Source organism: Onychomys torridus, chromosome 6 (assembly GCF_903995425.1).
Source record: "Onychomys torridus chromosome 6, mOncTor1.1, whole genome shotgun sequence".
Taxonomy (NCBI): Eukaryota; Metazoa; Chordata; class Mammalia; order Rodentia; family Cricetidae; genus Onychomys; species Onychomys torridus.
Window position 1 is genome coordinate 97,565,408 of NC_050448.1, and position 16,350 is coordinate 97,581,757.

Sequence of the window (16,350 nt, forward strand, 5' to 3'; positions counted from 1 at the left end):
TGAAATGCCACTGTGGCTGCTGGCTCCGCCCACCTCAGCTTCCCAACATGGCGGCAGTTACAGTTTACCGCCAGCTCTGGGTCTGGAGCCATGTGTACCATCAGCTATCAGAAGCAGTTCTATCAAAGCAGTGCATAGCCCAGAAACCCTTTTTTTTTTTTTTTTTTTTTTTTTTTTTAAACTAGCAAAGGCTAAATCTACCATGCAGCAGAGTAAAGTGCCACTTGTAGACTCCTCATTCCCGCCACACTGCAGGTCAGACGCACACGCCAGGAACCCACCATAGTAGCTCAAACCGGCAGGCTGCCGCTAACTTGAGAGAAACAACTAGGAAGCTGTTTTTAGCTCCGTTTTAGAATCTTTTTTCTCAGGTTTTAGGTGGAAACTCTTGCCAACACGTTGGGCGCCATTTGTAGTTAGAGTTTTCCTGCCTGGCCCAGTCAGGACAAATCTCTCTCACTGGCCAGTCCCACAGTCGCTCAGACCCAACTGAGTAAACACACAGAAACTTATATTGCTTACAAACTGTATGGCCGTGGCAGGCTTCTTGTTATCTACTTCTTCTATCTTAAATTAACCCATTTCTGTTAGTCTATACTTTGCCACATGGCTTGTGGCTTACCAGTACCTTACATCTTATCATGGTGGCAGCTGGCGGTGTCTTTCTCCACCCAGCCTTCCACTTCCCAGAATTCTCTTCTCTCTTGTCCCGCCTATCTTCCTGCCTGGCCACTGGCCAGTCAGAACTTTATTTACACAGAGCGATATCCACAGCAGAAACTAGATTCCCCCTTCTAACTCTGTACAAAATTGATTCAAAATGGATCAGAGATCTTAAGGTAAGTCCTGAAACTTTGCACCTACTAAAGGGAAACGACTTCAAGATATAAGCACAGGTGCAGGGTTGCTGACAGCTCAGGAAATAAGAGCAGAGTGAAGGCTTCAATAAAATAAAGGAAGCAGTTACCAAAGGAAAGAGATAGCCTCCAGAATGGAAGAAAATCTCTACCAGCTGTTCATTCAACAAGGGACTAATATCCACAATACATAAAGAACTCATAAAGTTACATACCAAAAGAACAAATAAACCAATAAATGAATAAATGAAGTCAACAGATCTTTCTTAAAAGAAATTCAAGTGGCCAGTAAATACATGAAGGACGTTCAACATCTTTGGCTACCAGGGAAACACAAATCAAAAGTACACTGAAATTCCATTTCTCCCCATCAGAATGATAGTCACAAGGGAGGTAGATAACAACAAATGCCATTGAGGATACAGAAGGGAAAGGAGCCCTTCTGCATTGTATGTAGGGATGTACATTCAGCCACTATGGAAATCAGTTACTGAGGTTCTTCCAAAAACTGAAAGTAGAGCTATGTTCAGTCCATCCCACTCCTGACATGTTTCCAAAGGAATGTAAGTTAACATACCACAGAGATCTGTGCACATCTAAGTTTACTGCAGCATTGTTTGCAACAGCCAAGCTAAGGAATCCACCTAGAGGCCCATCAGAGAAAATGAGATGTGAGGGTTTATATGTACCATAGAGAAGAATGAAGTCATGTCATTCTCAGAAAAAGGCATGAAACCAGAGATCAAAATTAGCCAGATTTAGAAAGACAAATATATACTTTATCCCATATGTGGAATCTAGGGTGTGGGTTTATTAACTTTTAAATCTAGAGATAGAAGAACTATTTGGAGAATAAAGGTTTGTAAAGTGGGACATTGTTGCTCAATAGCCGGGACAATTCCCCCCATATTCACACCCCCCTACAAAAGCTGAGGTCACCCTGGTGGGCATGAGCATCACGGTGTTGACAGGGGGCTCTCTTACTGCCTTGCAGATATGGAGGTATTTCCATCGGAGGGACGCTCCCCACCATCCCCATCACTGGGGATGCACTTGTCGGTTTCTTAAGTGACCTTGGCCAGATGATGAATGTGAGCGGGGTAGGTAAACAGACCAGAGTTTGGGGTTGGATTTTTGAGTTGTTTAAATATTAAGAGATGGAAATTATCCTACATCCTACAGAAGGAGGGAATACAAGAAAAAACATTTTTTGTTATTGTTGTTGTTATTCTGTTCTAGGGTCCTGTCACCAGAGAGGCCTCTAAAGAAATGTTAGATTTCCTTAAACATCTTGAAACTAAAGACAACATTAAGGTAACTGACCTGAAGCTAAAAATTCCTATGAGCTCATTATTTGACTGTTTTTACCCTGCTTAATTAAATTCCATTCCTCCTGCTGAAACCAGGTGAGGAATGCCGGCCAAGTTCCTCCTCCTCCTCCTCCTCCTCCTCCTCCTCCTCCTCCTCCTCCTCCTCCTCCTTCTCCTCCTCCTCCTCTCATGGTCATTTTGTTGCTGGTCACTTTTCGCTTTTTATTTAAACAGCCTGTTAGTGTCCTCTCTCTGGAGCCTGGGTTTGTGGCTCAGCCCACCAGCCAAGCCTCTCTGCCCTCTAGGTATGGTTTAACAACAAGGGCTGGCATGCCCTGGTCAGCTTCCTGAATGTGGCCCACAATGCCATCTTACGGGCCAGTCTGCCTAAGGACAGGGACCCTGAGGAGTATGGAATCACCGTCATCAGCCAGCCCCTGAACCTGACCAAGGAGCAGCTCTCGGAAATCACAGTGTGAGCTGCCACTACCCCAGGCTCTCAGCTTCCTTCCGATCTTCTTCCCTCTCTGGAAACCAAAGGGAGTTTTTTGTGTTTGGGGTTGTTTTTTGTTTGTTTGTTTGTTTGTTTTTCAATGTTTTGAGGTGCAGGGCTGGGTGGTAACTTTAATTGGGCTCATATGAATGCACTGGCTTCAAATGCTTCCTGTGCCAAATTGCTTGGCTGTTCTTTCCCCTCTCCGTTTATTTGGAAAGTAAACTAACACTTCATGCTGTTCCTTTTGGGCCCTCAATAACAAGTTCCTCCCGAATTACACCCGTAACCTCCCTGCCAGTACACAAAGAACCTGCCAGGACCTAGAAGGTTCAGGGAGGCTCCTTCATTTCCCTGGAAGAGTTGTAGATTCTGGGAATTTCCCTCAGATAGCCATGCTTTGGAGCTGTTTGCTTTCCTCAAGATTGGGCCCTCATGTCAGCCCCAGGCAGGAAGATCATTGATGGGTCTTGTGTGTGTGGCACGGTTTGCTCTATTTGAGGCCTATAGACAGGAGGACTTAGGAGGTTTTGTTTAGCTTTTAAGTTTTTCAAGACAGGGGTTTGGGGATTTAGCTCAGTGGTAGAGCGCCCTGGGTTCGGTCCTCAGCTCTGGGAAAAAAAAAAAAAAGACAAAATAACAAAAAAGTTTTTCAAGACAGTATTTTTCTGTGTATCCCTGGCTATTCTGGAACTTGCTCTGTAGACCAGGCTGGCCTCAAATTTATAGAGTTCCACCTGCCTCTGCCTCCCAAGTGCTGGGATCAAAGGCATATGCCACTACTGCCTGGCTAGGAGAAGCATTTTGTAAGTGCAAACTTCTGGGAAGCTAGCAGAACCTCTTAGCATTCAGTCAGGATTCAGTGTCTACCTACTCCCAAGCCAAATGCCTTCTGTGTGGCCCCAGAGACCAATCTTACCTAACTCACCTCATATCCTTGAGTTTACATATGACCATTTCCCATGGCATGTGATTTCAGAGAACAGAAGTCTCTCTGTGCCTGCAGGAAACTCAAGAGTCTCTAGAAAAATTCAGAGCTAAAAATTTGGAATTGCCACAAACAGTCATTTATGTATACCATAATACATAAGTAGAAGTAAAATAAGAAAGGCTGTCTAGAATGGTCTCATGAATCAAAAAAGCAACCTACAAAAATATCCACTTAACCTCGATGAAGACGGTTCTGTGAGATGATGAGCTTCAAGCTAGGGGTGTGGGTCTAAAGGACACACGTGAGGGTGGATAAGGACTGCCCAGAGCTTTCTGTGTGCCTTCTCTGGGTTCTGACGTCCCCTGTCTCTGGTCCTGCTGCAGGCTGACCACCTCGGTGGATGTTGTCCTTGCCATCTGTGTGATTTTTGCCATGTCCTTCGTTCCAGCCAGCTTTGTCCTTTACTTGATTCAGGAGAGGGTGACAAAAGCCAAGCATTTGCAGTTTATCAGCGGTGTGAGCCCCGCCACCTACTGGCTGACCAACTTCCTCTGGGATATTGTGAGTGCCAGGCCATCCCTAGCCTCCAGGGGCCCAGGGTGGGACTGGTTGGTGTATGTCTGGGCAGGAGGGCTGCTGGGGCCATGGTCTCGTGACTGCTAGCCCTTGACATCTTCTTAAAAAGGCAGTTGGGAACTAACCGGTGGGAAGACCACAGAACACAGTTAATAGTCACTGAGTAGGAACACTCTGTGTCCATCACCAAGAGGGCTCTGATCCACCCCAGGATGTTTATATGCCAGAGATGAGGCTGATCTTTCTGTCAGTAGTGTGGGTCTGAGCAGGTAATACCAAAAGGACTCTTCATCCATGTCTCCTCCTTAAGTCCTGTCTCAACCTCCCAAAAGAGGAAGGTAGATCTTCCTTGTGATAGGGTCACCAGATAAATAGAGGCTAACCACCAACTCTGAATCTCAAGACAAACGAACAACTCCTAGCATAAATATTTAGTATATCCTGCTTCAATTGTTGCATGGTATATATTTATACTAAAAGTTATTGGATGCCTATCAGAAATTCAAATTTAATTGGGCATTCTATCTTTTAATTTGCCAAATCTGGGGACACTGCCCAGAACCTTATTTTACTTGTTCAAAGTAACTAGGGACTAATGAGATGGCTCAGCAGGTAAAGGTGCTTGCCATGCAAGCCTGATGACCTGAGTTCAATCCCTGGAACCCATGTAAAGGTAGAAAGAGAGAAATGACCCCAGAAAAGTGTTCTCTGCCTTCACCACATATGTGGTTATGGCATGTGCATCCATACATGTCACGCACACATACTCACACAATGATTATTTTAAGTGACCAGATCATGTTAGGGAAAATTAAGAAAAAACAAACAAACAAACCTCAGATCAACTGCAAACAGCAATCAATGTTGGTAGGGGTAGAAAGATATTAGAATGCTGTACATGTAATTATAGGCCACAGGATCAAAAGGAACCGTTGTAAACTGAGTCTAGTTTGAATGTGACACCAACTCGTCTTTTCTTGGTGTCTTGAATAATGAGATCTTTCAGTCCTTTTGTTTGTTTTTTGAAAGGATCTCACTATGTAGCCTTGGCTGGCTTGGAACTGGATGTGTAGACCAGGTTGGCCTCAAACTCATCGAGATCCACCTGCCTCTGCCACCCAAGTCCTGGGAATGAAAGTGTGTATCCCCATGCCTGGCCCATGAGATCGTTGTTTTATCTCAACAAGGACAAAATGAGGCTTCTCTCATGAGGATAAAATGTACCAGCTCATGGAGACCAGCACAAATGACCCTCTCCCTGTGCCTTTTACTAAAGCTGCTGAATATAAAGATTCTTGGTGACATGGTTCCTTTGAGCTCACTCAACTTACTATGCAGTTATCACTTAACAATACAAAACTGGAAAACTTCACCACAACTGAATTATTTCCTTTCTCTTCTGCCTTCATAAAAGTTCACTCCCCGGAGCAAGGGCAACTCAGGAACAACAAGCTTCTCTTGGTATTGTGATTTTAGCAGGAAAGGAGTTGGGCTCGCCTACCTTAAAAGCTAACTGTTGAAAGTATTGACTTTCTATCTTACTATTTTTTATTTCTAAATTTTTTGTTTGTTTGTTTGTTTGTTTTTTGAGACAAGATTTCTCTGTGTAACACTCCTGGCTGTCCTGGAATTCACTCTGTAGACCAAGTTGGCTTCAAATTCACAGAGTTCTGCCTGGCTCTGCCTCCCAAGTACTGGGATTAAAGACATGTGCCACCAACTGCCCGGCTAAAATGAGTCTAGGATCTTTTTTTTTTTAATGTATTTTTTATTTTGTGTGTGCTAGGTATGTGAGTGTTTGCCTATGTGATACATGCACCAAATGCATGTTTGGTGCTCAGTAGAGAGCATCAGATTCCCTGAAACTGGAGTTACATTCCGTTGATAGCCACTATATAGGTGCTGGGGACCCAACCTGAGTCCTTTGCACGAGCAGCAAATGTTCTTCAGAGTTGAGCTTTCTCCAGCTCCTGTTTTACTATTTTAAAGATGAGGTATGCAATTTACACTTGGGACTGGCCTATGTGTATACTTACGGCTGCAAAGAGAGGTCTTGGAGCCTGTAGAAAGGAAGGGATGGACATCTCAGGTAGAGGTGTCACTGGCAAAGTAGACAGCAGCTCATTCTTTTGAGGACCAGAAGATGTTGGCTACAGCATTGGCAGGCTTCCTGACACACCAGAGATTTATAGCTCACTGGCAGTCTGAGCTCTGTGGTCCAGAATTAAAGTACTCATTATCTCATTAGTCAGTGAAAGAAGACAGTGCATGCCTGGGGAGCCATTGTTGAGGTGACAACGGACTGTTTATCATACACTCAGCACACCTGTGACACTGTGAACTCCTGTCCTTTATGTGACTTGTTTTTCTTTTAAGTGCGGTCGCAGTGTTAGACCCATGGCCTGGCAAGCACGGCTTGGCTTAAAGCCCTTTGAGTTAGCTGAATGTGTCTGTCTGTCGTTCTTTTTAAGAATGAAGCAAGTCATTGACTCTTTGTTCTAATGCTTCTCGTTGGCAGCTCCACAACTCCCATAATTCTCTCTAGATTTCTCTGTCCCTGAGGCGTCATTTTGTGGCCCCCAACTTAGTCCTTTCCCACCATTTTCATCCCCTGTAGGGCTTGGAAGACACAGTCGTAGAGCCTCTGCTGAAGTGGCAGGGCATGGCACCATTTCTCTGATGTCCTTTGAAGATTTGGGTGATGGATCCAACCCCAGCATTATCCCAGGTGGACAGGGGCTGCTCGGAGGAAGCAGCTTTTGTGGAGAACTATTTCTCACCATAGAGAACAAGCTCTTTATGTTTGGCCACTTTGACTGTGTCCTTCCATGCAGGAACTTTCAGCTTCCCAGACTTTCTGAGGAATCTGCCAGAGCTCTGACAAACTCCTGCTGGTTGATGCCTTTTACACAAATTCCAGGCATCCTGAAGTCTCTGGGCTGCTAGCCAGGGGAAAGGGGAAGAAACATGGTGTGTGTGTGTGTGTGTGTGTGTGTGTGTGTGTGTGTGTGTGTGTGTGTGTCTATATGTATGCATCCTCTCTGTTTCTCTTTTACACACACACACACACACACCACACCACACCACACCCCTCTGGTGTGTACCTCTACAAAGAAAGATACACCTTTATACCTTGTACTATGACATCCTATCTTTTTTATGTCCTTCAACCTGAAACAGTTCCTGAGTCTCCCCTTAACACACATGGCCTGACCACTTGGAACATCACAGGGCAGTTATATGGCAGGGTGTCTTTCAGTTTGGGGTGACCTGAGGTCCTTATGACCAGACTGAGGTCATGAGTCCTTGGCAGCAGTGTCGGGATGCAGAGGCTGGGCTTTCATTGCATCCTATCAGTTTGGATCTGATTTCAGCTTGTCCCTGTTTTGAGGGTGTTTATTTTGTCACTTAAGAAGGTGCTTGCCCAGCATCTCCACCAGAAGAATTATTCTTTACCCCTTTATTATTGATGAGAACCTTAAGAGGCATTTTGAAGATATGCAAATATCTGGTTTGTTAGCAATTTTTCCACTTGTTCATTTATTTATTTATGTCTATATGCAGTCATGGCTCCTGTTAACCATGTAATACAATACTACTATTATTCAGTTTAATATAGAGACAGTCAACAATGTGGCCAGTAAGAACTCCTCCAAGCTTCCCTTTATGTCTGATTGACTTGTATCCAGCTTCCTGGAGTACTTCACTACCCCTGTCTGCAAGAGCCCCCAGGCTCAACCTGTACCGCCCCTGAAACCAGGTATTTCCCCAAGGGATCCTGCCTCATTTCAGTGGGAAGGAGCCTTCATAAACCAAGGTCTGGGCACCAGATGTCTTCATTGCCACCAAGGGAGCATTGATGGCAAGCCTTCTAAGTAGACAGAACCAGAGAAGACGTTTGCATCCATCAACAGGTTTACACCGTGCTTCACGGTCTCTCTCTTCACTCTGTGGTGCTCACCTCTAACTCAAGTCTGCTACTGAAGAGTTCATACTAGTTTTCTGACTTTCCAAGCTCATGACTCTCTTCTCCGAGTAAGAAACTGGCTCTGCCACCCTCAATCATTTACCTAATTGAGCGATATATGCACTTGTAGCAGGTGCTCCATCTCTGCCCTGGTTGCCTCTCTGTAGGAATATCCTCTTCCTCTCCCTGCTCCAGCTGCTATGTGGAGGAGGTAGGTCCTCTTTATTCTACCCTGTCTTGGATATTCCATGTGGCTCAACCCTGTATACAGACACTTTCTTCACCCAGGGTATTATGGGTCAGAGTCTGGAATGGGTTCTCTCGGATTCTTGGAACCTATTTAAGAATGAAATAAAAGGCTATGGAGGGGATGGAGAGAGGGCTCAGTGGTTAAGAGTGCTTGCTGCTCTTGCAGGAGTCCTAGGTTCAGTTCCCAGCACCCACATGTAACAACCGCTGACTCCAGGTCCAGAGGATCTGATGACCTCTTCTGGTTTGTTAGCAAACTGCATGCACATAGTGCACAGACATACATTCAGGCAAAACACTCTGTCAAGACTGACAGAAGGCCAAACAAGTGAGGCAATCAAGGGCCCCATTTAGTTTGGGGGTTCAAAAGGAGGTGAGCTTGCTTGGTGGAGTACAGAAGTTTCTGCTTTGATAGACTAGGATTGTGTAAATCTTTGCTTAATGTGCATGGTCCCTCCCGATTTTAGCCATGCACATGCCCAGTTATACATAGGCAGAAGACAGTAAATAGGGAGTTTCTCCTAAAAGTTTACTTGGGTGTATAGTTTTACCTTATTGTACCTGTACCTCTGCCCAGTCTAGGCTGGATAGGTCCTTTACCTATAATTCCAGGACTGTGTTCCAGGAAGTCTGGAATCTAAATGGGTCGTATCAAGGGATTGGTAGGAGGGGTGACTTTTCCATTGTTTAAAACAGGTGTGCTTGCATTTAGGCAGGAGACCTAAGTTGCTAACAAGTTTGTGGGTGTATTGTTTGGAGATGGGTGTGTGTATAGCCCAAGCCAAGCGGAGCTCCAGGCTGCTAAGCTGTTCCCTATGCTTGTCTGTCTCAACAGGGCCTCTGGCACCCATTCCAGTGCCCTCCTCACTCTTACCAGGTTTCACCCTGGTAGAGACCTAATCTTACCCTCTGCCTATCTTTCCAAGCCTTTCCCAATGTCTTTAAAACCGAATTGTTTAGAAGAGTTACACCCAATTTGTGAGTTCCTCAAAGCCAAGGACTATATTTTAAGTTTTTCTGAATTCTGGAGACATATATTTTGGAAAGGATAACCACCAGGGTTTTATGACCAATTTGTGAGAGAGAGTAAGAGATCACATAGATTTTTATATCCGTCCTTTGCAAAGACACAGACTGATGGCCTTTGAACAGGAGTAGAAAAGAGATTGTAAGTGAACTATGGACAGCTTAACCTATATCTTAACTTTGTATCTATTAACCAAAAACTGTTTAGACAAGCGGATTCAATCCCAGACCATAGGAGCTGGAGGAGCCTGGTCCCCAGGTCATAGAGTTTCAGTGACATACTGTCTCCTCTCTTCAAGATGAATTACGCTGTGAGTGCAGGGCTGGTGGTGGGCATCTTCATTGGATTTCAAAAGAAAGCCTACACATCTGCAGACAACCTTCCTGCTCTCGCAGCTCTGCTCATGCTATATGGGTAAGCATCTGGGCCAGGGGAGGAGATATTACCTTCTAACAGTAAACTTGGGTTCTCCTGTAGTGGGAGCACATGCAAGCCTGGTTTCCAGCCCCAGAAGCTTTGGTGGAGCTAATCAGAAGTCTGTCTGGCTGACTCGGGCCATGTAATTCTGAGTCCTAGTCCATTCAGGGAAAGAGATAGTCTGAATCTTCTTCACTCCCAACTGTGGCCTTGACCAAAGTCTGGGACTCAGACCCTCTCCACTTCCTCCCAGCTCTGATCTTTATTCCCTCTGTGGGCAAGCTGCCCAGTGTAGTGTCTCTTTCTGTGTTTGCCAAGAATTGTCTGCCTACCGTAGAAGATTCCAAGCCATAACACTACCCCCATATCAGGCTAGAAGATGATGTAGAGAGCAAATCCAACTGAATTATGTAGCATAGCATGCAGCGTTGTATCCCTGGCCTACCACTTGCTATAGGTTTAACTGTGGACAGATAATCCATTTAACTGGATCTCAGGCTCCTCATCTATAAAAAAAAGATGATGCTTGGCTCTTCCTTATGTAGAGAGGAGAGTCTTACCAAAACAATGGCCTCCATTCATCTCTCTTGAAAATGGACTCAGAGGCCACTTGACTGTGAACTATGAATTGGGCTGTGAAGATGAGTTCTGGAGCCTTCAGTTCTGCTTTCCCTGGAGTAGAGAGCATTACCATGGGTGGCCGCTGAGCTTGATGGCTCATAAAGTTCACACAAAGCTCCTGCCTCATTTGCTCCTAATAAAACTCATGAGATGGTCAGGGCAAGCAAGCATCCTCGTCTCCTTTTGAAGATGAGGCACAAAAACCAATGGAGTATCTCCTTTCTCTCCCTGGGACCCCAGCCAGCTCACATATGTCACCTGGTATAAAGAGGTCTAGTTGACAGGATGGATCTTGGAACTCTCTCCCTCTGAGCTATGTCATCTCACACAGGTGGGCAATCATCCCCATGATGTACCCAGCCTCCTTCCTGTTTGATGTCCCCAGCACAGCCTATGTGGCTTTGGCTTGTGCCAACCTGTTCATCGGCATCAACAGCAGTGCCATCACCTTCGTCCTGGAATTGTTTGAGAATAACCGGGTGAGCAGAGCTTTCTTGGCTCGTTGGTTTAATTAGTAGGATGTTAGAACAGATGTACCAGTCCCCAGAGCCATGGCAAATACTGTGGATGCAGATTTATATGTACAGAGGAGCAGGGCTGCCTCCCCTCCCCCCGCACTACCCCCTCCTCTCGCCTCTTGATTTATGTGCTCTGAGGGCCAGAGTTTTGTGCGCCTCTTCTTTAAGCTATATATATTCACCCATGATTCTAACTTTTTAGATTAGAGCTAGAAAGTTTCCCCAGGAGGATTTAGGTTGAGAGTGCGTACACACACACACACACACACACACACACGCACGCACGCACGCACGCACGCACACACACACACACACAACATACTAGCATATACTGTCTGTCCTGATCCCAAAGAAATCCTGAGGACAGGATTAGGAAATCCTGGTGCTGAATGACTCTGTTTTACAACCTAGGAGCCCCCTTGCCCTGTCTACACCCCCTGACTTCTCCCTGTCCAGAAGGGGGTGCCAGACAGAACCCTTACAAAAGAGGAGAGTAGGTGACTACAGAGCTGTCGTTATCCCTCACTCCTTTTGGTTACTGTCCTGCTCTGGCTGTGCCATGTTCTGCCTGTGCCGTGTTCTGTCTATGCTGTGCACTGGCTGTGCCACGCTCTGGCTGTGCCACGCTCTGGCTGTGCCGTGCTCTGGCTGTGCCGTGCTCTGGCTGTCCTCCCAGCAATTCAGCTCCCTGGTTTGGTGGTGGCCTGTGTCCTCAAGTGTCTCCTTAGCCTGTCCTTTTCTCACAAGTTCTTCACCGTTCAGAGGATGGCCACACAGCTGCACTGAGTGCTGCCAGAGGCCAGAGGCCCTGGCCTTGCTCTGGGAAGGCTTTGGAACCCACCTGCTCACAAGGGGACAGGTAGCTTCGGCCTCTGCTCTCAACAACCTCGCTTCTCTTTCTCAGACACTGCTCAGATTCAATGCCATGTTGAGGAAGTTGCTCATTGTCTTTCCCCACTTCTGCCTGGGCAGAGGCCTCATCGACCTGGCACTGAGCCAGGCTGTGACAGACGTCTATGCCCAATTTGGTGGGTAGCATCCTAGGTCTGTGGGTCACAACCATGGAGCCATCCAGGCTGGGAAAGCTGCAAGGATTCTGATGTCAGACCTGCAGCCTAGAGGCTGGGAGGGCACCAAAATGCTGGTCAGCCATTATGCTGCCACTTGGAAGGGATTGGGGTGCCTCTGTTTCTGTGGGGAGCCACAGGTGGGGCCAAGGACAATTTTTTACCCTCCTACACTCTGACCTGGGGAGCCAAGAGGCACTTGATTTGGGGTCTCCTTTAGGCTCTCCCCTGGGTATCTGGGTCATAGTCGGGTCCTCATGGGTGAGCCTGGGAGCCCTAATGCAGACTTTATTCCTGCTAATGGCCTCTTGTTTCCATCCCAGGTGAGGAGTACTCTTCCAACCCATTCCAGTGGGACCTGATTGGGAAGAATCTGGTTGCTATGGCAATAGAAGGGGTGGTATACTTCCTTCTGACACTCCTCATCCAACACCACTTTTTCCTCACCCGGTGGTACGTCTTACTGCACCCCAAGATGCCATCTGGTAGAGAGTGTTTCCAACCCTGGGTTTCACATCAGCATGGTTCTCAGAAACTGCATTCTGATTTTTTTTCTTCATTCTTAAGGAACTACTTGTTCTACATACTACAGGAGAGAAGAGTTAAAATGGGCCTGTTAGAATTTGATACAAGTCTTAGCTTCAGACTTTTAGAACTATAATGGTTTCATTTCAGTTACTAATGTTTAACCTTCTTGTATCGTTACCACACCCCTGTCTTAAACTGGATGCTAGCACTATAAATAAGGACCACTGTGGAATATCCAAGATATGAGGAAGCAGGGTTTTGACCTATGAGGGGTGAGACAAAACAAACCCCCTTGCTGGCTAGAACATGGAGTGCAGGAGTCCCTTTGGGACCTTGTGACGGGTGAGGGCAGCCAGGGACCTGGAGAGAAGAGGAAGAAAGCAATCCAGCCTCCGTTCCCATCTCCAAGCGAGATATTTGCCAACCCTAGAATTTCTAGGACATCTCAAAGGTCAGCTCTGCCATGCTCCTTCCTTGCTATTCTTCCCCAGGCTCTTTCCCAGCCCTGCCTGCCTCATGCTGACAACCCCACACACTCAGGGCCCTGCGTCACAATCGCCCAGGCCCTCCCTAAGAACTTTTATGACAATTTTCTTGTTGTTGTTTCTTAACCTTTCCTCCTCTTAGGGTGAGTTTGGTGACATGTAAATAAAAGGAATGACCTACTTCCCTAATGGTGGTGTTGAGGGGGCTTAGGAATCAACACACATGGAATAAATAGTCAGCAGTGCTTCTAGTTATGGGCCAGGCTGTGAGAACCTATGGGTGGGCCTCCCAGCCCTTTGCAGACCCCTCAGAAGTGTTGTCCATAAGGTTTAAAGAGAAGAGGGGAAGAGAGTTGATGTCCAAAGCCAAGTCGTTTAAACTATGATACTCTCACAATTTAAGTGAGCCCTAGAGGATCAGAGAGGCCTGATTTCCACATTCAACACCTACACCCATGCTGATAATGAACAAGCACAGAGAGTGGAAGGAAGGAAGAAAGGATGCTCTTGGTAGAGGACAAGGCTTGCACAGAAGTACAGTAGCCCCAGAGAGGAAGAGTAAAACATGGGATGAAGGAATTTCCAGGGAGCCTCGGAACAGGAAGGTGAAGGGGGTACAGGACAGGTACAGAGGGGAAGACAGTGTTGGGTCATGAAATACTCCTCATCTTGATGACTTGGGACTCAAGTCTAAGAGCAACATGAAGTCCCTGGGGTATTTTAACTAGGGAGTGGCATGATCTTACCACAGCTGAGAGGTGAGATAGTTCACGTTGATCTGCAAAAGAGACAACAGTGACCAGGATGGGGAAGGAGGCACTGGGCAATGGTAGAGAAAATCAGAAGGAAGTCTTTTAGACAAGAGTTAGTGACAGATCAGATGTGGTCAGTGAGGAAGGAGGAAAGGCTGAAGTCCTAGGTCAGGCATGTCTAACCTACAGCCTACTGGCTGCATGCATCCAAGGATAGCAATGAGAAGAGCATGACGCACTTGTAGATGACAATGCCATGTTTCAGTGTCATGAGGTTGGACACTCGGCACATAGGTGGTCAGAAGGATTTCCAGAGGAGGAAGATTCTCTTGGCAGGGCAGGAGGAAGAGAACACGCTGAGGCTAGCAAGGGGGAATGCCTGCATGAGGTAGGGACCAGGGCACATGCCAATGGTTAGCAGAGAAGTGAGTGCATTAACAATGTGCAGCTGGCAAAGGCTTGTGGGAGCTGCCTGCAGGACACAGAAGCTTGGAGAATTAGACTTGGAACTTACAGCTTACAAAGAATCAAGAAATCTTTGGAAACATGTGTTAATAGGATGATGAAGCTATCTTGACAATGGGTTGGTGGGGAAGGCTACAGGAAGAAGGAAGGGCTGGTCGATAATAGCTCGCCTACGTTCCACTTGTCACAGAGGAGAGCTTTTAATAATGCAACACGAGCTTCCACAAGGCATCATTCAGAGTTCATCTTGACACATCCCTGAGATAGCCTTCTTCCTTCCCCTTCACACGCTTGAAGAAGGCAAGGCCCAGAGAGGTCTGGCAACAAGCACAAGGTCGTGCATGAGGAGGCAGGGCTGCCATGCAGGGCTGATTTGAGCAGAAGCACGTGACCTCTCTGCCTACTGACCCTCCTGTCAGGAGCCATTTTGACAATAGACTTAGAGGAAAGAAGTCCAGGGAAGTAAAAGTGGGGGGTGGGATGACAGTTAGGTGAAGTGGACAGTGTGGCGGTTACTACATGCCCAGCCCAATCTTGTCCACATTCCTTCCTCTAGGGTCGCCGAACCCGCTAGAGAGCCCATTTTTGATGAAGACGATGATGTGGCTGAAGAAAGACAAAGAATTACTAGTGGGGGAAATAAAACGGACATCTTAAGGTTAAATGAACTAACCAAGGTGAGGGGCACAAGTGAGCAATATCATCTTGGGGGTACAAGCTGCCCCCCAAGCATGGGACCATCTGTTGTCCTGTACAACAAGCATGCCATCTCTGTATTGTCTGTTTCCCATGGCACTGTCCCTGCTGTTCATCTGGAGTACTGCAGGGCCTCCAGAAGAGCTTCTCCAACTGAGTGTCAGCATCTGCTCCCCGCCCTGTGTGTGGGTGGTGTGGTCCGCCCTCCACACCTCTCCATGTCCTCTCCTGTCGCCATGCTAATGTGTGACCTCCTAACCTTGGTGGCTTTCTCCCAAAACACTCTCTGCTGCCTTCTGCTCTTGGTCCACTGTCCCGCTCTACCCCTGCCTTGGTCTTCAGCCCTGTTTCTTTGCATCTTCCAGGTTTACTCCGGCTCTTCCAGTCCCGCTGTAGACAGGTTATGTGTCGGAGTCCGTCCTGGAGAGGTGGGTACCATACAGACTAACATGAAATAGCTCTTGAGAACAATCAGCCCTTAACCATGAGTCTTCTCCCTCCAAGCAGAGCTGGATGGTAGGAATCTAATGAAGGCCAAACTTTCTAGTAGATACAGGGAGGAAAAAAAAAAAAAAACCAGAATAAATTTACTACTTTTATTTTTCCCAATATAGCTAAAATATTTCAATGTGTAATTATTATAAAACATTACTGAGATAGCTTTCATTTTTCTTTGTTGTTCTAAGTCTTCAAAGCCAGTGTGTTACACATTTAGCACCCTGGTCAGTTAGGATTAGGTGTGTTTTCTGTTGGTAGCCACACATGACCAATAATCTCAGTGGCGGCAGCCCAGGCATAAAACAACGCTTCCTGCTCTTGCACTGGCCTGGGGTCTGGCAGTGGAGACCTCCTTGGTCACTAGGGCAACACCTGTTCTCTGTTTTCTCCTAGTGCTTTGGGCTCCTGGGAGTGAATGGTGCAGGCAAAACCACCACATTCAAGATGCTCACTGGGGACACCACAGTGACATCAGGCGATGCTACCGTAGCAGGCAAGAGGTGAGTGCTCTGTCCTGCCTGCGGTAGGGTGTCCCTCCCACAGAATGTGATTAAGAAATAACACAAGACAGAGGCACACTGGGAAACTAAACTACACTGTAATGGCTCTTAGCATGGATTCCTAGAAAGTTCTGGGAAACACTAAGTCAGTGCTTCTTCTTCTCTTTGGGCTATAAACTCCTTTCAGCAACCGATGAGTCCTGTGCCATCTGCCTCTGTAAGAATATTCCATAGCCTCCCATTATCTCCCTCCTGGCAGTTTACAAAGCTTCAAGAAATTGATTGAGCTCTGGGGTATACCTGTGATCCCTCTGCAGCCTCTGGATCCCAGGTTAAGAATTCCTGGAATAATACATCCCTTCTCTAGGCTGAGTTTCAGAATGGAGGTCCTCA

General features: G+C 46.6%; 1 protein-coding gene and 1 pseudogene across 1 annotated transcript in view; one reads left to right on the top strand and one right to left on the bottom strand.

Moving 5' to 3' along the window:
- The window catches only part of Abca4 (ATP binding cassette subfamily A member 4), a 143,085-nt gene that overhangs the window by 111,363 nt on the left and 15,372 nt on the right, over positions 1-16,350 (top strand). Inside the window, exons 33-43 of the mRNA XM_036190798.1 lie at positions 1,852-1,957; positions 2,097-2,171; positions 2,473-2,642; positions 3,975-4,152; positions 9,709-9,824; positions 10,780-10,927; positions 11,871-11,994; positions 12,357-12,486; positions 14,820-14,940; positions 15,325-15,387; positions 15,851-15,957. Of these exons, the coding sequence (XP_036046691.1) occupies positions 1,852-1,957; positions 2,097-2,171; positions 2,473-2,642; positions 3,975-4,152; positions 9,709-9,824; positions 10,780-10,927; positions 11,871-11,994; positions 12,357-12,486; positions 14,820-14,940; positions 15,325-15,387; positions 15,851-15,957 (1,338 nt within the window). The remainder of the gene's footprint in view (positions 1-1,851; positions 1,958-2,096; positions 2,172-2,472; positions 2,643-3,974; positions 4,153-9,708; positions 9,825-10,779; positions 10,928-11,870; positions 11,995-12,356; positions 12,487-14,819; positions 14,941-15,324; positions 15,388-15,850; positions 15,958-16,350) is intronic.
- Positions 6,666-7,091, bottom strand: LOC118585840 (annotated as a pseudogene).